Source organism: Atractosteus spatula, chromosome 7, assembly GCF_055471065.1.
Source record: "Atractosteus spatula isolate fAtrSpa1 chromosome 7, fAtrSpa1.hap1, whole genome shotgun sequence".
Classification (NCBI taxonomy): Eukaryota; Metazoa; Chordata; class Actinopteri; order Semionotiformes; family Lepisosteidae; genus Atractosteus; species Atractosteus spatula.
The window spans coordinates 48,409,660-48,434,939 of NC_142712.1; the positions used below are offsets into that span (position 1 = coordinate 48,409,660).

General features: G+C 38.7%; 2 protein-coding genes across 4 annotated transcripts in view; one reads left to right on the plus strand and one right to left on the minus strand.

Moving 5' to 3' along the window:
• Nucleotides 1-13,495, minus strand: part of rfx7b (regulatory factor X7b) — a 55,787-nt gene extending 42,292 nt beyond the window's left edge. Inside the window, exon 1 of the mRNA XM_088922151.1 lies at nucleotides 13,096-13,495. Coding sequence (XP_088778277.1) covers nucleotides 13,096-13,232 — 137 coding nt within the window. The 5' untranslated portion in view covers nucleotides 13,233-13,495. The remainder of the gene's footprint in view (nucleotides 1-13,095) is intronic.
• A 136-nt stretch (nucleotides 13,496-13,631) lies between these two features.
• tex9 (testis expressed 9) lies at nucleotides 13,632-25,280 on the plus strand. Of its 3 annotated transcripts, none has more exons than XM_088922040.1 (14): nucleotides 13,632-13,741; nucleotides 14,277-14,395; nucleotides 16,355-16,513; nucleotides 17,582-17,703; nucleotides 17,960-18,023; nucleotides 18,505-18,584; nucleotides 19,260-19,305; nucleotides 19,943-20,025; nucleotides 20,233-20,390; nucleotides 21,350-21,432; nucleotides 21,978-22,151; nucleotides 23,778-23,912; nucleotides 24,772-24,906; nucleotides 25,156-25,280. In XM_088922040.1, the coding sequence occupies exons 3-14, from the start codon at nucleotides 16,478-16,480 to the stop codon at nucleotides 25,231-25,233; spliced, it is 1,194 nt and encodes a 397-aa protein (XP_088778166.1). In that variant the 5' UTR covers nucleotides 13,632-13,741; nucleotides 14,277-14,395; nucleotides 16,355-16,477; the 3' UTR covers nucleotides 25,234-25,280. The 3 variants fall into 3 exon arrangements, with proteins under 3 accessions (XP_088778166.1, XP_088778167.1, XP_088778169.1); XM_088922041.1 differs by having other exon boundaries at nucleotides 13,640-13,752; XM_088922043.1 differs by lacking the exon at nucleotides 14,277-14,395 and having other exon boundaries at nucleotides 13,689-13,741.

The window sequence follows — 25,280 nt, forward strand, 5'->3', positions numbered from 1 at the left end:
CACAAAACCGTGAATAATACCAGCAAATTAGCACACAGGCAAAAATGCGATTTTGGCTAGCTTGAATTATCTAATCCAGTGGTTCTCAAACTTTTTGGACCAAGTACCACCCCTGATCAAACCAAAGCATCCAAGTACCACCTACAAGTCATCTTCTCCTAGGAACCACAGAAGATCTCAATGACCACATGAGCGCGTACACACACACATATAATAAAAATAACATTGGGTAAATAAATACTGTATAAATGTAATGTATTGTCAATTTCCAGGGTCATCTGGTGTACCACCTGGGGGCGCGCCGCGCCAGTTTGAGAACTACTGATCTAATCCATTTCTCCATTTGCACAAAATTACCTGCCGCCTGCAGCTCTCAGCTGACGAGCATGGAGCTTTCGGAACAGGAAGACATTTGCCCTCTCAATCCCCACCACAGAGATCCACAGAGATGTTCAGAAGGTGACGACAGCCCCTTGGACCCTGGATAGCACTGAAGCCTCCCACAGTTTCGGAGGAGTGGCGCTGTGTGGCTTGGGAGCTGTACGTGCCTTGTGAAGAGCCGCAACGGGATTCTCTCAGGGGTCGAGCGGTACCCAGCGGACTGGTGTGACTCAGACTACAGGAGAACGTAACAGGGCTCAAAGGCACTGAGCCTGTTACAGAAAGCCATGTCATCATGCTTGCAACCTCAAATGGGTGGAGATCCCCAGAGAAGGGAGGCTGGGTCTTTTGGTGGAGCACTATTCACTGCTGTCTGGAGAGAGGGGCTGTGGGCCGCTGAAGCCAACCTGCCTGTTCTAATCCCAGAGAGGGCAGAGCTGTACATCCATTCATTTTCTAACCACTTTATCCAATACAGGGTCGCAGGGGAGCCAGAGCCTATTCCAGCAGGCAACAGGCACAAGGAGGGGCACAGCCATCACAGAGCTGGGTGCGATAGAGAGAACTTTTTTATTGTGCATATGAAATTGATCCACAGCCTGTCAGTAGAGCTTAAAGCAGCAAAAAAATAATGAGAAAAAAGATGCCGAAAACCTAGCTGTCCATGATCAGAAATAGTACAGTGAATTTATCTGCTGTAGGGCAACAATGATATTAAGAAGTGGGTGGAAATGATGGACTTTATGTTGACTCTTGGTAAATTTATTTGACCAAGGCAAAGGATGCAAGACAAAAAATAAAAGTCTTAGTCTCAATGGAACCAAACAAGTTTATTTGTATTGGGTTCCACCTTTATCAGCCAGTCAAGTCCTAAAGATCACATATTCTAACCTCAGGGATCAACAAACAGAATAAAAGCATGACCATACATTATTCTAAGGTCAACTGTTAGTAAGAACAGGAAAAAAAATTATTGTCACAAAGCAGATTTAACAATATATATTGGCTTTGAAGCAGCACATAAAATTAAAATATTAACCAATTTCTGTATGTCAAACAAATATTCAGTTATACAAAGAATTTATGTTTTTTTGAACAACTTTCTAATCACAAACCAGTTTAATAGACCATGTATTTTATGATCACTAAAAGCCATTAGTATAGCTTTTGTATCATTCATCAGTTCTTACAAGTAAATACAGCCAGGCTGCATTTATAACTCACCAAAGCAGAGTACAAAGGTTGCATCAAAGGCCTAAAGTAAAGCACTTCCTACCATAACCTTTAAGTAACAACCATTTTCACAGTAACAACACTGTCACAGGTTTTGCAAAAATTCTCCATTCCCAAATCTTAAAGCTTTAAGATTCAGTCATTTGTACAACTCTGCAGTGACTTAAAGACTGCAACAGCACATCTGCTCAATGGTCTTTAACTTTTAAAGGCTACTTTTAGAGGTCAGCATATCTAGTCTATTCTTGTAACGTTAATGTTTACACAATGCAAAAGAATAACAAAGACAATGCTGTGTCTAATGCCCTGCCTAAAAGACTCATGAACACATTGAAGCACTGGAAAAAATGGAAAAAAAGCACTTCCATTTTTTTCTAGTCTAAAACAGTGATGATATTAATCAATATTCCTTTGAAACTGAAGCTTACATGTGCGATGTAGCAATAATATGTTATCAAAACGTATCATATCAGCAGATGATTCACCAAACATCGCTGTTTTACAAAGTAATGCTTATTAATACATCTTATTAGCTGTAATGTTTGGGCTTATTTAAGGTAAATGTAATAAAAAAGGCCTTGAATATGAAGGCAGAGCCAGCAGAGGGCATTGGCTGAGGTTCCTAAGGAGGACTACAAGCTCAGACACTGCTGTTATATCCCTGGGAAAGGTACAGTATTTGACTCTCATTGCTCCAGCCCGCCCAGCATCCTCTTTAGAGGGCAGTCCCACACTGGACACACCATGATGAGCCCCAGGGTTCAAGTATGCTTTACACAGGCAGGGGCACACATACATACACGGTCTGAAATCTTCACAGCATTACAGCTTTAACAAAAAATACCCTTGCCTTCTTTTACAGGTGGAAATAAGTGACTATTTCCTGTGGATACAGGCAGAAACATTATGTTAGATATTTCCTTTTAGATTTTCTTTTTTCAAATACATTACATAATGCTATTTATATTTGGACTTTATTTAACTGCAGTGCATACCTGCACACTTACTACGGAGAACAGATAAAGACATATTGTACTACAGACTACAGCTTTAACAACCCTAAATAATCACTGGCCTGAGGAAATGGAAACAGACCTATTGCAGAACAGAACAGTAGACTCCTGAACTCTCAGTCAAGCTTCTAGTCTAAAGCATGGGGCAGGTGAGACAGTCAACCACAGGCCAGGTCGTGCTCATCCACGCCCGTGCCAAGCACATATCTTTTTCATTGGTGTTGTATTTACAGTGTCTTGAAAAAGTTCTCAGACCCTGCCTATAGGTATCCCATTTTGTGATATTACAAACTGATGCATACACTTCTTAAACTTAATATTTTATTAAAAACCAGAAGGTTCAAACTGAGGACTTCAAAGGTTAAGGTACAGTATGTCCAGTAACTGCCAGCAGAAACCACACAAACAAAATATACAGTATGATGACTGCATAAGCCTCCAGACTGTAGAGATGATACTTGAATATTTGGTGAAAACACCTTTGGCAGCAACTACATCTGAAAGTTTTTCTGGGTAAGTCTCTATCAAAATTACACACTATGGTGATGTAATTTTGGCCCATAGTATCGGCAAATGTATTTGGGGATCGTTTACGGACAGGGGTCTATTGTTCCTTCAGTCCTAACAAGCTTTCCAGTCCCTGCTGAGAAGAAGCATCACTACAACATGATGTGTGGGAGAGTGTCAAAAGTAATGTTTGGCATTTTGACTACAAAGTTACATTTTGGTCTAATCTAACCACAAACAACACCTTTTACCACGTTTTTGTTGGATCATATACATATATTTCAGCTATCCAAACCATACAATAAGATTAACAGCATTAGCTTAAGATAACGGTATATTTTTCCTCATTACGCATAATGACCATCATATTCCCTCTTCACCTGTAAAACGAATCCTTCCAACATCAGAAAACCACATATTCCCATGAAGGGCTGTGGCTGCAAAATGAATATCAACACAAATTCATCTAAGCTCACACATGCCATCACCATTATCAGTCAAAAACAGGGCTCCATAACTTCGTAAAATTGTGACATGGAATTCATGTATATTTATTGAAATACATAAGACAGATGAGACAGATCTTTAAGTTCAATACTTGCTTCCATTTATCCTATTATCAACTAGTTACACCTTCTTCTTTCTGAGAAATCCAGTTAAAGATAGCAATGACGTAACATATACCCAAAGATAGAAATGTCCCAGTTTCCTATGCTTAGTCTCCAATGAATTTACCAAGCCTGATGCCAACAACAATAAACAAAGCTTTTACAACACATGCACACTCTCCGCAAAAGAACAGACATTTTACATTGTACTTTTTTTAAATAATTAAGCTTTTAGCACAAAGCGAACCACTAACTACTAAACTAACCAGGTAAAGACAGAACAATAATAACAGAATGAGGAACCTACAACATGTAATATGCAGAAAATGATTGTTCTTATATAAATATCCACAGTTAATAACATTCTGGATGAGGAAAGGATGAGAGATGGCATAAGAGAAAGCTATATGAAATAGGGTTGAGGTATGTGTAACAAGCAATCCAGTACCAGAAATCATGATTTCAGAACAAACTATCTCCATTCATTTTCAAACCGCTTCATCCAATTCAGGGTCGCAGGGGAGCCACCGCCTATCCTGACAAGCAACGGGCGCAAGGCAGGGTACACCTTGGATGGGATACCAGTTCAGCACAGGGCACACACTCACACCTAGAAGTTTTCCTAGAAGCTAATTAACCTTCCAGCCATCAGGGATGTCTATGGGCTGTGGGAGGAAACCAGAGAACCTGGAGGAAACCCATACAAAACACAGGGAGAACACACAAACTCCACCCAGACAGCGCCCCAGGTCCAGAACTGAACCCAGGGCATCAGCGCTGCAAGGCACTACAAAGCTTACAAACACGAACAGTGGTGTATTATGTTCAGCTGTTAGCCTACAGACCTCTTTCCGACACCAAGAATGATTTTGTATATAAATTAAATTTCACTGTAATTCTACATATTTAACTCAGATGACCTGCACCTAATTTGCAGGGAACACCCATACCATTTTTAGGCATAGCACTGCTTCCTTAGGACAGTTTGGTTTTCACAGAGTGAGCAGCTCAACAGTGCATTTCCTCTTTAGGAAGGGAGCCACTAGCTTCTGCCAAGCAATTTTACTTCCAACAGAATAATAAAACAGATTAGAGTTAAATCCCATCCAGTCAGATCTTCTCTACCCCTCCTCCCTCACTGGTCTTCCTCTCCATCTCCCCATCTTCCTCTGACATGAGGCAGTTATCAACCACACCAGTAAGAGAGCTGAGAAGGTTTGCCTTGATCACACTGGCCAAAAGTGTACTCATCCCTAACTCATAAAAGCGGCACTAAATTCCCATTAAAATACATGCAAAAGTCTCCCATTCTTTCTGACTGCTCATAAGTGTATAACATAACAACATATAAGTGTAAGGAATTATAACTGGACATAAACCAGCTGAGAGCAGGTAGTGTTTTGGTGTATCTGAACAGTTGGTAACCAAATTGCTAAGTGTACAGTACATTACAACCAGTAGTACTGGTAGTACTGATACAATGGGTCAAAGGTCTTTATGGTTTTTGCATAATGACATCTCTTGTACATGTTATATGCTCCAATTTTATACCACCAACAGAGAAACATCTTTTAGCTGGTCTTTTCGCAAAAGAATTGTACTCGCAGTCGAAGGAGATAAGATCATGGCTTTGCAAATATCCTTACTTTGTTTGCCTTTATCAATATGCTCTGTAATTTCTAGTTCATAAACCACACTAAAAAGGCTTCTCACTTTCTTTGACTTAACACTATGTGAATCACGTATGATGCATTTTGGACCCACACTTAAGAGAGGTACATCAAGAACGCAAACACAAGACCATGCACTGAAGAGGATCATGGGAGAGCAAGACATTTAAAAAATGTAATTTTTTTACAGAAAGTAATTAACACAGATTCCCTCCCAGGATGACTACAGTGGGTTAGGTGTTGGGGGTGGTCCATCACATTGAACACATCACAGCCTGCCAGTACGTACACACGTACGTCATTCGGCCCAGGAAATGATGACTTTAGAGCAACTACAACTGCACTGTCACAGTATGCACAGTGCATTCACACAGTGCTGTAGCAAATACTTTGCAGTCCTGCCTAATGTCATTTCTGACAAACACCAACATATCATTTTTACATTCAGACACGTCTAAAAAACATGAGAGTTTGAAAGCCCAAATATTCTTCCCAGTGCTCCCCTAAACCATTAAACTCAAAATTTAATTCTGACCCATTCCTAGAATGTACCAACTCTCTCAGTCCTCTGAGTCCTCAAAACTCACCTGCTCAGGACTCTGTTGCCATCTCAAGCGAGCAAATTCTGTACTACAGCTCACACAATCCTCAGTTGCCATATGTTGTATTTTAAGTAATGATGCACTATTAATTGTAAGTCTACTGCTTCCCATGTTATGTGCAAATCACTCAGTTCACTACATAAACTACTTCATTTGCAAGATTTAATTAACTTTTCTCCTATATAAAATGCTTTGTCTTTTAGTTACTACAACCCATGAGCAAGAAGCAGCAGCAAATTAAAAATCAGTATGTGTACTGCTACAAATTACAAGAACTACAATTCTAAAGAATTGTAATGAATTTAAAAAACATTATTTTTCTCCATCTATGACAAAAAAGGGGAATTAATTGCCATGATCTCTGTTCTGTGTGCAAAGCAGCCTTTTCAAATCTCCACAGACCCTGGCGGAGATGCTCACAGACTGCTGGAGAATCTCAAGGACAGATTACTTTACAGCGCTATTCAAGTTAATCTGTCTGGATTAGGCTTTTAAATATTGATTTCAGGCTCCGATTAAACCCTTAAGAAAACAAAAGTCGATTTTAGTTGTCTGTAAACAAATCTCTTCCTAACAGCCTGAACCCTCAGCACAAAGGGCCCAACACCAAGGAAACCAGAGACAAAAACCTACATTGTATTTTTTCCAGGTCTAAACCTTATGGATTGATCACTAGTGGAATCACACTGAAGACAAAATTAGTAGCACATTTAACAGAGTCTCCATTTTTTCATTCAGCAAAGAATATTAGGAAAGGCCCATTTTATTACATTATTTTTATTTTCGCAAAGGAAAATGCTTAATTCCATTTTTCTGACATCTCAGAGAAAATATATTTTCTCACACTCTGAATAATATAGCTAATTACCTCAATATAGCCAAAATCTGGCTGTATTATGATTCCCAGTTTCCGAGCATATCTATCAATGTGTCCCTACTTTATATCAATGATCTAGAAGATTCTGGTACAGTTACTAAATTAGTCAACAACACCAAAAATTGGAGGATTAGTAAATTAAATTCAAAAGGATTTAGATAAAATCAAGGCTGGGCAAACGCCTAACAGATTACATTTAAAGTAGACAAATTCAGATTCACACAGGATAAGGAACATATACATATAATTATGGAAAAACATAGTTCTAAAAAACATGAAAAAGACAGATTGGTGATTAAGCTGACATATAAGTTCATAACTTCTTGCAGATAATGTGGGAAAGCAATAAGAAAAGTAAAGTGGTAGGATACATGGATAAAAGTGTAGAATTTAAACTATGGGATGCTAAAACTGCACAATGCAATAGTAAGACCCCATTTAGAATGTTATATAAAATTCTGGTGACCACATTACAAGAAAGAAAATGCTGTTCTAGAATCAGTGCAGGGACTTAAAGCACATCCTACACTTTGACAGTCTGAAGACAACAGAGAAGACTTCATGGAGTACCTGATACCTGATCCATGTATTCAAAACCCCCACTGGGCTTCAGAATCAACAGCGAAACATGACTCCAAGGACACAAGCAGAAACTACATGCAAGTGCATTTAAAATGCAGAACAAGGCACAAAGAGTTGTGGGAGTCTGGAACAAGCTAGCAAAATCTAGTAGATGTTTTCTATGGGAAATTAGTGTGGTGTTCTTGTGCTTACTTAAAAAGCACTGCTGTTGTAAATAAATACTGCTGGTAAATTAACTTCACATGATCCACTCACACAAGTGATTAAATTTAAAAGGCAAAACTTAATCTTAATCTGTTTAAACATTCTGTACGTAGGTCATAAACAACATACTCCTTCATAAACATAACAATGGCCTATGGAAATGTGGAAATGTAAAATAAATCAATTATTATTATTAAACCGGTTAACAAGGCATCGTGAGTACAGTGTAAAACACTTGCAGGGAATGACAGGAATCAACCACTGCTTAAGAGAAAATAAAGAATTTTCCATAAAACAGCCACCAAACTGAGGCCTGATGTCAACTTCCTCCCAACAGCAACCCGCTATGTTCACACAGAGACAATGACTGAAGCCAGTAAACAGTGAGGGCAATCACAAATTCATGTGCTATTCATCTCACTCTGACACAGTTGTACACTATCAGACAGTATCATAAAATACAGTCTCCGGGTTTCGTGTAAAAAGATAAGAAGAATGTAAATACAACTGCGTGCAGTTAGCTTTCAACTTTGCGGCTCCTTAGGTTGTAGCCATCTTCTAGACAGTCAAACTTAACATTAATAAGATCAAAGGATTTTTAAAGCAATCCTCCTCATTTTCACCCTTTTCCAAAAGATCGGATTTCCACTGCCCATTCTGGTTGCAGTAGCTGCTTAACATCAGATAAGGATTCTGATTCATAAAGCATTAATTTGCATACGTTAAGCAACTTACCAGTCCCAGACCTACCAAAACAGACTGCCTTTAGCATCTACCTTGAAATGCAACTTGTTTACTGTGTACCATCATATTACCAGATTTAGAAAAGAGAACTAATTTCCATAATCACCTCATGATTGGATTAATTGTTGCTAGGCGTCTTAGCCCTTCAGCAAATGTTAAATGTTTCCCCGAGAAATACAGTGCCTGTGCAGCCAATGGGAGGAGTTAATTTAAACCTCAGCACTGTAGGTTGTAAGACGAGATAAAGGAATTACCGTGCAAGAATGGACAACTCTATTTTACAGGGTGCCCAGTCTACATAAAGCCAGGTCAAACTACATATTGGCCACAAAATATGTTATCAAATGTTTAAGTAAGTCAACATAAACACAAGTGAACATATTTAATATGTTAAATAAAATTGGAATTATTTGAACCTCTTATGCCAATTACACCCTCCTGGGATTTCGGTTCCACTGGGTACCCTAGTGTAATTGGAATAACTGCAAAGCTAGGTTCCTGGATTCTATTATGTAGTTAAAATGTAAATGGAAGTTATAATACTAAATGTCCATCTTGAAAGAGATGTTTTTTTTTCCCTTAATATTGATTAATATGTATAAATATAGTTATGCCTGAAAGTGAAAAGATACTTCCCTTTAGCTTGGATTGTAAAATTGTCACTGATTCAGCCACACTCTGCGCCTAGGGTACAGTATATCTCAAGAGCCCTGTTTCCTCTTCAATTACACCAACACAGCCACCAGGACTTGAAACAGTGTAAACCGCAGATGGAGCAAACTTTGACAGGAAACTAGAAATCGTCACAAACATACAACATATATATATATAACATACAAAATATGCAGATATTATAAAAATATATCTATAAATTATATTGTAAAATTATAATATTAAAAGACATTAAAAAATCACCTAAGGTCATAGGTCATAACTGCATAATAGCCCATTTAATCGAGAAACACGACATTCCTGCAATAAAGTCAGGTCTTTTAATATCATACATTGTCTATGGAAATACACACATCATGCACTATTTATACCACTGTGATGATCGTGGACATGTAGAGACATGTTTCTGATCCTGACTAATACTCTAGAACCTCTGCTTTGAAGACCCTTACAACTGACTACTTTATGTTTGACATATATATTTACAGCAGAATAAACAATGTTAAAAGTAGGGAAATATAAAACTGGAGAGCTAAGAACAGGTGGTCAATTGTTAATACAGACTTTCGAAGCAGAGAAACAGGACAATGTACTAAAATGATCATAGCACATCAATATCTGAAAAAACACTGTTCACTAAACAGTTCACAAATAAGCCACAAATCCATGTACTCCCACATTTTACTGATATTGAAACACTGAAAAAAATAAAACTAGCAGATAAACAAGATCTGGCGCTCTGAATCCTTTATTTAATCTAGTGTGGTGACATCGATCACTTTTTCCTCCTTATGAATAAAAGGTGTATGAACATATATTTTTATAATTCCCTTATGTGGAATGAGCAGTCTGCCACAGTGGCATTTCTTTATAGCCCCGTATTCAACCTTGCAGCACAAAAAGATGAAAATATGCAAGTGACTCAAGATGTATTTGTTGGCTTTAGGTGACCTCTTACTGCAGAGATGTAATGAAAATCTAGACCTGTGCTAACGTTTTGGTGGATGAATGCTTCACATTGAACATTGACAGTTCTTATGTCTTCTATAAGGCAACCCCTTACAATCTCCATAATAAAAATACATAATTAACATAAGTTATGCAGTCTAAAATGTAATTAATAGGCTACTTATAAGACCATAAGTGAATAAAACTGGCCACAATCTGTTAAATTACATAATCAAATCAGAGCTTCTTTAGTGATACTGACCACGCAGTAGCGCAAAGGCAGAAGAGAGTGCAGATGTGAAATGCCCTCACCAGTTAAGCAGTAGCTAATAAAAACTGTCCGATCTATACACTTGAGTGTAATAGAATCTAATGGAGGACAAAGGCGGCAGCAGTCACAGGATAAGGGAACTGTGATCCCAGAGAAAGAATGTGGTATTTGTTCAGACTAGCAGCTGAGCTAAAAGATGGATGGAAATTTATGTACACTGATATAGACAGATGTCAAAAGATTTCTTTGTTCCACCATTTAAATATTCCACGACTGCGTTAACAATAACATAGTTCAGGGCTCTCCCAAGAAAATGATTCACATAGAGAGCACCATGGGCAGCCATTAGGTGCAAAAGGAGAAGCATTTTTTGTATCATTTAGAGACTCTCTGGGAAAACTCTCTGGTGCAGTATCTGCAGAATAAAAACATTTCTGTTTCAGCAATTCTAAGCTGAATATTTCAAGTCATTTGCAAGAAAAAAAAAAACAAGTGCTTCTTGGCAGAGAGGACCTTCCACAGAAATAAAGGCATAATAATCAAGAACAAAATCAAATGAGCTGAGGCTTTTGCCTTTTTGACATTTAAATAAAACAGCAAATGCCCGTTTGTGCTTTTGCATTCAACTTTGATTTCTCGATGAGTGGATGTAAATTCCAGACAGACACAAACCTGCTCTGACGTTATTCGGAAATCACACGGATCACAGCGCAGTAGGAGCAGGAAGCCGGGACAAACACAACAGAACAAAATTCAAACGGGATTTGCATAGGCCAGGGGGAGAATCCTGTGCCAGCAACCAAGAAGAACATTTCAGAGCTTACTTACTACAGGAAAACCCTTCAGGAAACAAGGAGCACGCACATCACAAAAGCTGGCCCTATAGCAACGCAAGCCAACAGCAGTTAGAACCCAACTGAAATACAGCAATGGGACCACTGTGCTGAAACAAGGAATGACGCCCCCACCATAAGAAGTATTTTGCAGACACCAGTGTGTGGGGTGAGTGACAATATTGACGGGCTGATAGCTCCAGTCCTAGTCACACTAAGATACAAGCCCTGGCTTGAGGCCCAGTGAGAACTGCAGTTCCCACATGCTGGGGCGCCAAAACATTGAAGTCATCTGTCTCCTGGCACAGTCATGACCCTCTCTGGTTTGGTATATGTATGCAGGCCAGTGGAATACCAGCGGACTTTAACCCTGTCTTGCTGGGTACAGCCAGACACTCAGAAAACTTGATGGGAGATATCAACACCAGAGGGCACCCACAGATCATATGCTCACATCACCCACATATCGTCAGCAATGAGATACACAGTACAACACATACTGCATATATTTAGCAACTCCGATTGCTTAATGGGCGTCTTTTTCGGCGATTCCAATTCAATGCAGCTTGCGTTCCACGGAGTATTCCTGTACAACAGTATCACACTAAGGCTCGCTATTTTGGCCGACCCATGTATCCAAGGCGACTCTGGTGTATTAACAAAGCTCGTAAAGGGCAACAGAGATGAAAACAAGCCAGTTCAGATGCAAGGACACTTGTCTTGAACGAGCAAGGCACGCAAGAGGACCTCTGTACGGCCGCTGGTGGGAAAACAGCGGCCGGTAAATTTCTCCCTGGTGTCTGAAGATCTCAGAGGCGGAAAACAGAGTAACGAAAACCTCAGGGAATCCTCTCCACACTTCTGTTGTTACTCGCCGCCTCGCTGTGTACAAAACAACAGCTCTGTTAACGAGCAGCGTTTTATGTACCAGTCGTTAGTCCAAATCGATGGAGAGAAATTATAAGAGGTCACGACGGTTTCAATGCAAGGTGCATAATTCAGTTATTCCTTCTAAAACTAAAAAAAACATCAATCAGAAAGGACGTGTTCAACACGACGCTAAAAACGACTGAAGTGTAACTGGAGCACAAGACTGTGCTAATGCCATGTTGGAGAGAGGTTTCTAAACACTGTGACATCGTTTCACCCTGTCCCACTGATTCTAGTAAAGGCGTGCACTCATGAGCGAAATTGTTTACTAAAAAAATACGATACCATCTGACACCGTAGCGTATCCTCGTTGCGCAATGAATTCCTATTCCTAATCCTTCCCGTTCAGAAGGAGGGTTTTCTGCTGCAGTGCCATACAGAATTATTAGAAACCCTCTGTTGTGATGGCATGGTCGTGCTACTCCGCGCGAACTACAGCTCGCTGCTCAGCTTTCCCCAGCTGTGATTTGTGCACAGAAACGGCCCTTTTTGACACCGGGTTTACCTATCGATCAAACCGCCCGAATCAAGCCTCAGTTCTACTGCGAGAAAGCAGCGGGGGTTTGAAGCACCGTTTCGCGGGGGGGATCTCTTTATTTCACCGCTTGCAGCCGGGGTTATCGGCGTGTGGCTTCCCGTCTTCACGAACGTGCAAATGTGTGTGTGTGTGTTTTCCGCACCGTCTCCCACCCTGGGCTCTGAAATTCAGCGTTAGGCATAAATGAAGGTGGGAGCATGAATTCGCACGGTGAGGCACCTACCCACCTGTCTGCACTGGCACGCTTCAAGACCGCAATTTCTGACATGTTCAAATGACAGGCGATATCAATCACCCGGCCAATATTCGCGATCAAATCACACACGCCTTTAAATCTAAGACCGTGGGCGATACAATTTTAAAAAGGGCAACGGGGAATCAGTGGCCACCGGCCAAGCGCAAGGCAAAATTCCGTGTTTTCGTCGATCAAAGACAAGAAAACAGCAAACACACAAACATGTACATGTTCGCGTTGTCCTTACCAGATAGAGTTTTTAATTTTGTGCTGCAAAGCGCTGGCCTCGACCCCTTGAAGCCCCGGAACCAGGGAGGGCAAAGATCCGGTCCCCGAGTTGGGCTTCTGATGTTGACCAGGTTGTCGTTGATCCTCAGCCATCATGATCAGCTTCGGGAGGAAAGGAGGAGGAGGAGGAGGAGGAGGGGAATCTCTAGCAAGTAGGCCTCGACCTGGACCTCGAGTAAGCAGCTCTTCCCCGAGTATGGCACATCACGGACCCACCCGTTTCTTATCGTGCGAATTAGCCTCGAATCCACCTCCTGAATCGTTTGTAAACCATGGCTATACGTATGATATTAAACGCTTATATATGTACAAAAAAGACGAGTACAAAAACACGCTCTTCTCCAGATTCCGCTGCAGCCCAGAGCTAATCGCACGGCTGCCGCTGTTGATACGAGACTGCTGCCAGGCAGTGGTGACGCAGGCGCACTGCACAACTGGCGATGGCAACATTACAAAGGCGAGAACTGGGGAGAGCTGTGCTGGGAGCCGCGGCGGTCCACCTCTTTCAAAACATCATCTTCGTGTTTACTGGCTTCAGAAACCGAAACGCTACTTCCCCAGCCGCTTTTCGAACAATACTAGCATCACATAGATGCAGAAGACAGGTAAATTGCGAGTAAGACAATAAGTAAATTAATTAAGAAAATGGTAATAATTTCAGAATAGAATGCCGGGGCACAGATATGATTCAAACCTCCTTCTTAAATCCGAACATGCATTAAGCAAGTTAGTAAAATGGTGTATAGGAATGAGTGTAATGTCATGTCGCAGAGTGCTAGTCTCATTTTGTCACCTGTTAGAATAGCCGTCGATGAAAGGTTATTCTAGTATTAAGATAAGACAAAGCATTTTTAGATTTTTGTAGAATATCAAAATATCACCCAAATTGGCATAGTAACGCGGTCAATACATATTTATAATATTTCTATCCATATATATAGACTGTAATGAAAATAAATGAATGCTGATTTAATCTAAAAATTAATGTCTGTTGTCCACACGTCTTCATCCTGAGCCAGCCTTAGCCTAAACCAGACGCGCATGGAGGGCTCTCCACCCTGTTCGACACGACAGGGCACACGCAAGCTCACGGGGGCAATCTAGAGACCCCAGTTCACCCAGCCACTCCTGTTTTGGTAGGTGGATAGAAATCGAAGCCCGCAAAGAAAACCAGCGTGAGCAACAAACTTCACATTGAAAGCTGCCCAGGGTGCTGTGAGCAACCACATACAAAGACATTCTGTGCTTTTATGGGAGAGGTATGATACAAACCGTGTGTAGAAAGTGAGAATATTTCCTGGACAAGACGCCAGTCCATTACAGGGCACACACAGACACACACACTCACACCAGGGCCAGTTTTCCCAGAAGCCAATAACCCGTATGACTTTGGACTATGGGAGGAAGCTGGACCATCCGGAAGAAACCCACAGAAACATGGGGAGAGCATACAAACTCCACGCGGATAGCACCCCAGGTCCGGAATTGAATCCAGGGCCCCAGCACTAGGAGGGAGCAGTGTTCACCACTGCACCAACATGCCACCCACCAGCAATAATTCTTCCCGGAAACACAAAGGCGTACCCCCCGTCAACAATGGTAAACTTTAAAAATAGTGCTAATTATAGCAATATTCTAATAACAGGAGCACATTTCCTCCCCATCAATCCCTGGTCTGCAGGAACTCTGTTTCCCCCCTGTTGTCAGGAGATCAGAAAAATGGAAACCAGGGAAAGGTACTATATTGAGAGAGCTCTGCTATATTAAGCTTTCTCTTGGTATTAGAGATAGCATACATGCAACACAAAAATAATGCCAAGCATTCACTCAGGCAGACACGAACTATGCATTGAGAGGAGCCTCGGGAGACGTACACCGTGCAGGGCCTGACGCGGATGCCCGTGCAGGAGGCTGATCGTTTTACACCAGGCAGCAAACTGCTGTGGGAAACCTGGACCATCGCTGTGTGCTCAAGGCCTCTTATTTTACCATGCGAGGCCTTCATTCGCGAGAGATTTGTTTGGGGGGGGGGGGGGGTGTAGAAAGTTAATGTAATTTTACTTAGGTAAAACGCTAACCCGCATTTGTAGGTTAATTCTGCCCTTTTTAAACTGTTAAGGATTGCTCATCTTTAATCCGTTATTTTAGACACAAAAATACACTTCTTCTTTCACAGGCGGGCGTTGACCTTGGCCAACCTTGTCATGGCCAACATCAGATTAAAGATGCTGCAGTTACACAATGCAACACTAGCTGCTGTAGTTCGAGATTATGTCCAATCCCATTCCAGAAAATCTGTTGTGATACCGTAGGAATCGGCGAAGCAGACAGAAGCATGTTCAGACATAGTGAAGATCCCCCTTACTTTTCTTGAAGAGGCATCATCTTGTCCAGCTTTTTGAATATCATGAAAACGTGCATGTAAGGAAAACTGGTGTCAATTAATGTGTCTGTGTTGGCTGTGTTGGGTCTTGTGATACTGTAACTAGTTCGCTGTAGCCTTAACAAGTTGCAGCGTCAGATAATTGAATTCTACCTCCACCAATGACTCACACTTTTTTCCTCAGTGCTTGTGCTTTTATTTAAGTTGTATGTTATGTAGCTTTGTTATTGCTGCTGCTGTTCTGTGATCAAATTTGGTGTTTCCTTATCGTCTTTGTATTGGGCATACATTAAAACAAGCATTTCATTGCACTTGTGCACATGACAAATGAACCGAACTGAAGTCTTTTGATAATGGATACCGATATAAGTAAGTAACAACCCAGCCCCACTGACACTCGCAACCCTGGTAGATAGCCAGTAAGGGTAGGTAGCTGTCCTTACAAAGAGAGATGCTCAGTGTACAGTATTGTACTGCAGTATCTCTGCAGTAGAAGTAATGGCTGCTAAGGCAGTGAAAATGTTGCACATACACAGAACAAAATCTAAAACTAGTGACACTACATAAGAAATTAAAAACCCCAAACGCGAAAATAGAGAACGACAGTACAGCAACGCACTACTTTACACTAGAGCCCATGTGCAACATTCAAACTATGTATACTTGTACTAACTTCAATGCTCTTTGTATGGGAACAGTTGGAAATCACCAAAAAAAAAGTACAGAAATGTACCAAAATAGGAAAAGGACACGTCTGCTGACATACTCACTGTATTTCATGAACGCTAGAAATGATTACTTTATTTCAACTCCCCCCTCCCCCCATTCTTCACAGCTCAACGTCGCGAGAGTTAAAAGATTGTAAAAAAACAAACTGTGACAGTGGTGACGTCTACAGGCCAGGAAGGGAAACGGTCTGCTGTTGCTAAGCAACATTGACGCTTAAAGGAGCTGAAAAATGGCGGAAATAAAAAACAGGTCTTCCTCACAAAGGGTAAGCCTTTTCTGAGATTTTAAGTAAATTGTACTTTTATTTTAATAATAAGAGATAAAGACTCGATGTATCCGAACTTTTAGTACAAACGACGTCCAGTGAATCAGATATTACAGATGTTAAGATACTGCAAAGTTTAGCATAAAATAAGGTGGTTTTAATACTAATACACATGGTGTAGTTGGTTGACTGTTGACCGTTTAACTGTTTGGAGTTAGATTTATCTTAAAGCTGAAACAGAGGAGCACTTGTTATTCCTCTTTAAATCGTTTGCTATTTTTAAATGATCGGACTGAATGGAAATCGGCAGTTAACGATATGGGAAAGCAGTTCCTTATTCTGTGAACTGGTCGATTGAGTCATCGAGAGCTAGTGATCACCGTATCCCAGTGGAATTTACAAACTTAATACACGTTTGCCACTGATTAAGTTAGTTTATTGGAAAGTTTTCTTTCTTTCCTTTTGGAAGTTATCAACTGTCCCTCTCAATAATTAATGTTACTCTTCCTGTTTGGTTATGATATGCCTTTACTGAAATAAAAAACGTAATCATGCATGGTATAAAAAGAAAAGGATTCTGCTTTTCGTCAGCTGCATTTAGTGATAAATGTTATTTACCCTGATTTATACATAAAACTCTACATTTTCTGGAAAATAATAATTTAAAACGTAAGTAATGAAAAACCTGAGATGGGCATAGAAGTAATTTAATCATTTTAAAATTTAAATTGATTGCAAAGCAAGTACCTTTGTTTTTTTGCTATCAAAACACCCTAATAGTCTATTGAAAGCCTTAACAGTCTTCACCAAAAAGAATATACCCTAATACCATCAAATGGGTTAGTAATTAATAAAATGATATGCATGTTGTTAAACATTAATTGTTACTCAGAATAAATGGTATGCCTGGTGAGAATAAAGATAATTATTGTCTACTATGATCAATATTTTTCTTTCCTTCCTATTGGTATGTATGTAAAATAGCATCGACCAACTTTTGTTATGAAGATAATAGAAGCTAAGGGAGATATTTGTTTTTTCTTTTGTATTATCTTTTTGTGCTTTTAGGTGAAGAAGCCTCTGTCAGCCAGATTGGACATGTCCCACTGTTCCAAACCTGTTAATCGGCCCTCATCAGCACAGCCTAGGAAACCACAAGAAGATTTGCTGGCCAAGGAAGAGGAATATAAGTAAAGAACCCATGTTGTTGTTGAAATGAATTAAAATTAGTAGTGCATGACAACCTAACTCGGTTTCCTTTGTGATTTCTTTTCTCTTCAGTTTTTCTTTGAATTCCTTTATGTTTCATTTTATAAGTCGGCCACAGAAAAACACTCTTTCTGCATATGTGTAAATGGAGATCCGAGCTTTAAAATTCACTTCAATAGTCTTTTACCAAATACAGTCTTATGTTTTATCAGATGGTCAAAGCTCTTCTTTTTCCAGGCGTCTAAATGCAGAGCTGGAAGCAAAAACCGCCGAACTTGTTCGACAAGCAGAAGAGGTTATGGTAAGATAAAAGATACGTATCATTTCATCTGCTGACCTTAGTGTAAACGTTATTGAAAAAAACAAAAAAAAAGATGAAAAAGAACAAGAATTATGTTAGAACAAAAAACAAGTTGTATAATACATCTAAGAGTGAAAGGTGAAATTGCCGAATCTTCTATTTCTGCCCTGTTTTTGAAGACGTCATACTCCATACTCCTAACGTAACAGAAATGGTAAAATAATACCAAAAAATCATAATCATTTGTTTCGCTTTTCTGCTGGTTTACAAAATGTATTTAAGTGCAATGCATCTAATACAATTCCCAAAATTTAAAATTAACTGTAGGACATAGTATATTTTTAGTAAGTCTGAACTTCTCTAATTTTTGGTCTAAATGTCACATACTGTCTGCAGGTGCATTTTAATTAGAAGTGCATTCAGATTAATCCTGTTAGAAGAATCTGGAATGCTTTTTAACTGCTTGTTTTTTTTTCTCCAGAGGGAGCAAAACGTAATGTTGTCGAGGCCAATTTCCTCAAATTTAGATATTGACACTGAAGACGAGGAGGAGACCTTCAGGTGACGTATTAATACATGGTTATAAGTTACTGAGAGAGTTTAATTAAATTAATACATGTACAATTCATGACTGCAGGACTACAGTTCTTACTTTAAATTTGGACAAAACCTGGCCTATATTCTTTTCTTTTCGCTATACTTCTTGATTAAAATGTTATGGAAGAATTCCAGATGCAAAATACAAGTTTCCCTTTTCTTTCCATTTTTTCATGGGTGTAGTAAGCTTTTGGCACAGGGAACAGATGTTGCCCATTGACTGCCTATGAGACCATAGTTAGATTTTAGAGGCTCAAGGCCATCAGATAAGAAAAAAGTAGGCATTAAGTTGTTACACACACAAACTTGTCTTAGATTCTGACATTTGTTTTTCTTATTACTTTGATATGTTAGTGTTTCTTACATTTACCAAATCCCAACTAATTAAACATGACTACTAAACTTTATCATTACTGAGGGATTATTTACACATTGCGAATGTTGTGCTGCTTCATCTGCTTGCCTGAAAGCAATGGGCTAGAACAGGAAGCCTGTTTTGGCTTTTGTGGTCTTATAAAGATTTCAGAAACCCATACTCTCACAGTTTCAAAGATCTTTGTTTTAAAAGGAAAGCTATATATTTGTGAGTAGTTAAAGTTACCAATCTAACATTCTGATTTTTCAAATCTTTTTTTTTAGGAATCTCAATCTGCTAACACCTACCATAAAGCAGCCTTCAGCAAAGGTATATGCAATTATAAAACTGATTCATTGTGCAATTAAAACAAGGCCAATATTGTAATTTTGGTATATAGTAATGAAAATGTTTCAAGACTTTGGAGTCAAGGCATTTTTGGATACAGTACCATTTTTTCCTTGAAATTTCCTTTTAATGGGAGACTTGATTTTTTCCACTCTGACTTTACTGGACCCCAGTGATCATAATGAAATCATCTGTGGAGGGAAACCAAGTTAGGTGGCCTGAGAGGTTTCCTATACACAGATGTGTGGGTTGATTTGTTAAGTTGTCAGTTCATGGCTTGTTGATATATGTGCCTGCAACTGAAAACCAAGGCCATGAATGGAGACCTTCATTACCATACTACTATGCCAGACAGACAAAACATTAAGTACTTCTTTGTCTCTTTAAATTGCTTAAATCCAGGCTTAAATTTAAGCAAAGGAACTGTTTCAGTTAGCGATAGCACATAATCAAGTGCTGAAATTATGTTAACCCAGCAAATGTCTTTGTAGTCAGTGCTTTTATATTTTGGTGGGTGTTTCTACACTTACATATAAATATTTATAATAAGCTCAAAAGGGAAAATAACACCTGTTCTTCACACTATTACCAGTGTTACCACACATCTTCCATTTAACAGGCACTGACCAAGGACAGGAGTACTTCAAAGGTTACCACTGAAAGCAGAACACTTTCAGGCAACAGAATCAAGAAAGCGTCAAAGTACGTTTTTGAGGTTTGCTATTTTTCAGATTTTAAGATATACAGTTTACATTTTTTGCAAGTTAATTTTATTGTTAGGAATTTAGCAACTCCTACTTGCATTTAAAAATCCTTGACATATTGTAAGCAAAGCATTTTTTAATTTATTCTTGAATGTTTTAAATCTTGACAATGCAAATTAACATAAGCCACATTAATACAATTAAGAACAGCCAGAACATGCCCAGCTGATGAAGTAGCAGTCCTAGAAGATTTCTCCCTGGCTAAGACAATAAGCAAACTTGAAGGTAAACTGGAAGAAGATGGCATACCTGAGAATGAAGAGGATGATATCATGCCCAGTGTTGGCAGTGAAATGACTGCAGGTATGGCTTTCCTCAAATTTCTTAGTTTCTTTTATTAAATCATCCTTGAAAGTATTCATGGTTCTATTATGGTTAACTAGATTGAAAAGAATTGCTAAATAATATGCTAGTAATTTACCTTTACCTTTTCTTATTTTGTGGTTCTCAACTAAGCATTGAGAGACACTACTGTGAAAAGAAAGAATGCAAACCTTTAGGGTATTCACACAAACATTCAACCATTTTCATCAGTATGGAATGTTATAATTTATATTTTCAAAGAAGAGAATATTCATTTTATAAATCACAGAAGAACTGCAAGTACCAATCATATGTTTTCTGTTGTCTGAAAGGTGTTAATCCATTTGTATAACAAGGTCTTTTTAATGTGTTGCACATTTCTGCTTATTTGACATCTTTATCTGGGTACTTGTTCTGCTGTCTTGTTTCAGTTTTTCAATTCTCCCACACCACCCGCTCAAGAGCGAGCATTATTGTGCGTGTTTCAGTGCCTTTTTGACATGGCTAGTCCAGCTGGTTCAAGATATACTTTAATTATTCTTCTCCAAGTTGGTCTTGGTCTTCCTCTTTTTCCAAAAGCCCTCTTTTGGCCTTCATCACAATGTGGTTTTCAGCTCTTTTCTCCCTCCCATCCTCACTACGTGTCCAAACCACTCAAGGCATCTCTGACATATAACGTGCTTAACGGTAGCTGGTTGTTATCTTATTTTCTCAGTTCCTCATTAGTCACTCCCACTGTATCACCAGATTATTTTTCTTAGCAAGTTTGTCTCGGATGATTTCAATTGGTTTTTCTGGGCTTCAGTTCTGTGTCATATTTCTTCTCTGTGTCTAAGTTCAAGAGCAACAGCTGTATTAGCAAGTCACCTTTTTGTTTGGTTTAAAACTGTAGGCTCCCCTCCTGCTATCGATTTAAAAAAAGAGGGAATAACTGTTGTGTACTATTATTGTGTTGTCAGAGGCTCAGATTCGCTTTCTTAAAGCAAAGCTACGGGTAATGCAAGAAGAGATCAACAGGCTTGCCCACGAATGTAACAAAAAGGTAAGGGTAAATTCCACGTGGAAGGCATCACAGTCAAGTACTTATTTTATTAAATGTGTAATTAAGGTAAACAAGATAATACACTGGAATTTTCATCCCTATCTGATGACTGTAGGTGCAAGTAAAAAGGTGGATAAATTCATAACTCTGATCATGGGATTTCTTACCAGGTTTGCTAGTATGGTTTGCAACTTGTCATGATGATTTAATGGAGCCTAAACCTCATTAATCCTGAGAAAAACCTTTTACGTGTCAGTGAAGGAAGTAAAGTCAGTTACCTGGTCATACTTCAGAGGTTGCACTCTCAAATTCAAGCAAGATCCAACCTCAAATGTACAATTAATAAAACAGAAAATAAGAACTGTGACTTGTGAATTTCTAACATTTTGATATTTCATAGAGATTTACATAGAGATAACCATGTACTGTATAACCTATGTTTAGCAGGAAAACAAGAGACATCTGGCATTAAGCAAATGTGATGCATTGTATTTTATTACAACTGAAAAAAAAATAATTTTTCAGTTTTTTAATATTTTCCCTAGGATGATGAAAACACCAATTTAAGCACCAAAGTGAAGGAACTAGAGGAAGATCGTTCAAGATCACAGAGAACAACAAATATCCAGCAAACCCAGATTGAAAAACAAAGACGTCTGGCGGAGGAGTCCAACAGAAGGTGTGAAGGCCTGCAGCAACAGGTCGCTGCTTTACAGAAGGTACAGTACGCCTAAGAAAACACAACCCTAAATACAAACCTTCTGGGGATCTATCAAATTTCCACCCACCAACAACATGCTACATATTCCTTACTCAGAGAACAAATTGTTCCACTAACAGAAAGTACGGGCTGTACTTGTCTTTTATTTTTTAAGAATGCTTCTACTTTAATTAAACTCATTTTAAATGGAGGCGAATTCATTTGGTCTTAAGCATATCAGAGGTATTTTTGTGTACTTTAAGATAATGGTGTATATGAAGAGAAAAAGAATATTAAAGCTAAAAATGACTTTCCATCAAGGAAATGGTATTTTAATCCAATAAAAATGCTATCATACTCCTGTTTAATTATAATAAACTAAGCGGGTATGTTCTCATAGGCTCTGTAGAAGGAGGGAGAAAAGGCTTCATTCTCCAGCCTAGGCAAGATTATTAATGAAGGGTGAAATAAAACCCGCCTCAGAAGAATGCCTGGCATGGCCTCATTAACATGATTAGCTTGGCTCTGTAAAGTGAACCCCTGCTGCAGTTGGTGATAGCACAGCACTTATGCCTGTGACAGATATCTTTGGAATTCAGAGAAATCCCAGTATGCTGTTGCCCTGGCCTTGACTTAGGGTGGGGTAAGTTATCTCAAGTTGGGTTGTATAATAATATCAGCCACAGGGACTGAGGAAGATGAGGAGGTAGATTCATGGTTTTGGTTTTCCTTTTAGCAGAAAGGAATATTAGATATCAAGTACCAACAATTCTCATGTCATTCTAAACATAAATACATAAAAGGGATTATGATGTGTGTTTTTTTTCCATGAGTAAAAAGTATAAAAAGAGTTTTTCATGACAAAAATGAAAGCAGATGAAATGCATTGACAACAGTTACAAAACCTTTTTTGTTCCCCAAAGATTGTGTTTCAAACGCCCTCTAAAGTAGGTGTTATAAAGGCAAAATATTTTTAATTCAGTGCTAATTATTGTTTACGGTCAGTATTTTGTTTGGTGTTGCAGGAATTTCTGTTGTGGTTTGGCATGTCTACAAGCTGCAAGTCTAAATAATTTGTGTAGCTGTTTTTTTCCTATACATTTTCTCTGTGATCAGTGTTAATAAGGATAAAGCAACACTTCCAGGCGGTCGTAGAGTCTGCCTGGCAGATCCTTGGCAGGTGGCATAATGACATCATTGTTTTTTTCTGCATCTCAGCATGAGGTTATTCACAAATGTTATGGGAGTCCGCTGCAGAGAAAAACATCAGTGAACCTTGAGTACAGCTTTAACTAAGAAATCTTTCAGTTTCAGTTGTACATTTTCTAGCCCAATATAAGACAAAATATTACAGATTTTCATTTTAAATTCTATTACATGTATTTTTTGAAAAACATTCCTTCATATTCCAACTGTATTTGTATTTTAAGAAATGTGGAACTCTGTTACGTCTCAATCTTTTAGACAATCCTTTTTTATGGCTGTTGATGAAGATGTAAATGGCAACATTACTAAGAAAACCAGTCTAGGGATTCAGGCTATTAATCAACCACATATAGTGAATGGTCAATAGTCCTACCTTTAGTCATTGCATTTATTAAACTCAGAGGTGAAATAAAGCGTGATCTATTTTCTATATCTACAGGAAATAGAAGGCCTAAAGAGAACACAGAAACAAACTTTAACCAATCACAGTGCCACAGAAGTTCGTTTGAACAGAGCACTGGAGGAGGCAGAAAGAAGCAAGATGGAACTAAATAAAATAAAGCAAATCAGCAAGGTAAACCGTAACATTCATTTGAATTATAATATTCAAGATGTTAATGTGGCATTTGTGTTTACGTTTAGAATTGAAATACTAAGTTATTTCAATTTGTGTTACTACATTTTGGTGTAACTTTACAGCGTGAGAATTTACCCTCAGTTTCTTACACGTGCCTTGTTAGGGTGGATTTCTACAGTTTATCCACTATTATGTTTTTAGGGCTACACTATACAGAAAAAAACTTAGTTGTGTCTTAGCCTTGGGTATGTTTTTAAAAAATTATATAAAGAATAAAAGTTTAGAAGAATAGCCAATATAGAATCATGTAATAATGAGCAATTTTGTACACACCATCTAAATAAGTGTAAAAAATAAAGCAAAATTAGTCTAAAGGCTGACAATTGCACAGTTGTTAGCATCGCTGCCCCACAACTTTGGGGCAAAGGTTCAATTCCGGTCGTAGGGTGCTATCGATGTGGAGTCTGTATGTTCTCCCTGCTTTCAGTTGGGTTTCCTCCAACAGTTCCAAAACATTCCCATAGGTTAACTTGCTTCTGGGACAAGTGGCCCTGGTGTAAGTATGCATGTCTATGTGTGCCCTGCGATGGACTGGTGTCCTGTCGAGGGTGTACCCTGCTTTGCCCCCTTTGCTTACTGGGATATGCTTCAGCTCCACTGCATCCCTGAAATGGATGAAGTGGTTAGAAAATGGATGGATGGAAGTCAAAGGATACTAGAGAAATGACCCTATTCTGTAATTTGTATAAAATTGTGTAGCATTTCCACATCACAGGGTGATGGTAATTAACCTTAGTCATTTTACACTAGATTTTATTAATCTTTACTTCAAGTTTCTCCATATCTTCTTTTTCAGGACTCTGCCAATCAAGAACAGAAAAAAATGGAACTCTTAAAGGCTGAAAATAAGAAACTAGAAAAGCAGAGGGCAGAACTGATGGCAGGTTTTAAGAAACAACTCAAACTGATAGATATATTAAAGAGACAAAAGGTAAAGCAGATTAAATTATAAATATTAGTATCTTTCAAAAATTCAGTTACACAAACTGCAGTTGCCGAAATTCTTCACAAAATGTGTATGTACAGTAATTGAAACATTTTTTACATTAAGTGAATTCATATTCACATTTCGATTGTTTGCTTGTCTGTATACTGTGTGTTTTAATCAATATCAGTTTAGAATCTGTGCAATATTCTTGTATAATGACTTTTGATTTAACTTTTGTTTTTCCTTAAACAGATGCACATTGAAGCAGCCAAACTTTTGTCTTTTACTGAAGAGGAATTTATGAAAGCTCTTGATTGGGGGAAGTCTTAATCATGTAAAAAAAGTGTGGACAACACAAAAAAACCCAACAATTTAAG

What these genes read in the sequence shown, in the direction of transcription:
- tex9 (XM_088922040.1), top strand. Translation starts at nt 16,478, where the DNA reads ATGGCGGAAATAAAAAACAGGTCTTCCTCACAAAGG. An exon ending in GCCAAGGAAGAGGAATATAA is followed by an intron (nt 17,704 to 17,959) that starts GTAAAGAACCCA and finishes TTCTTTTTCCAG; the next exon opens with GCGTCTAAATGCAGAGCTGG. An exon ending in AGAATCAAGAAAGCGTCAAA is followed by an intron (nt 20,026 to 20,232) that starts GTACGTTTTTGA and finishes AATACAATTAAG; the next exon opens with AACAGCCAGAACATGCCCAG.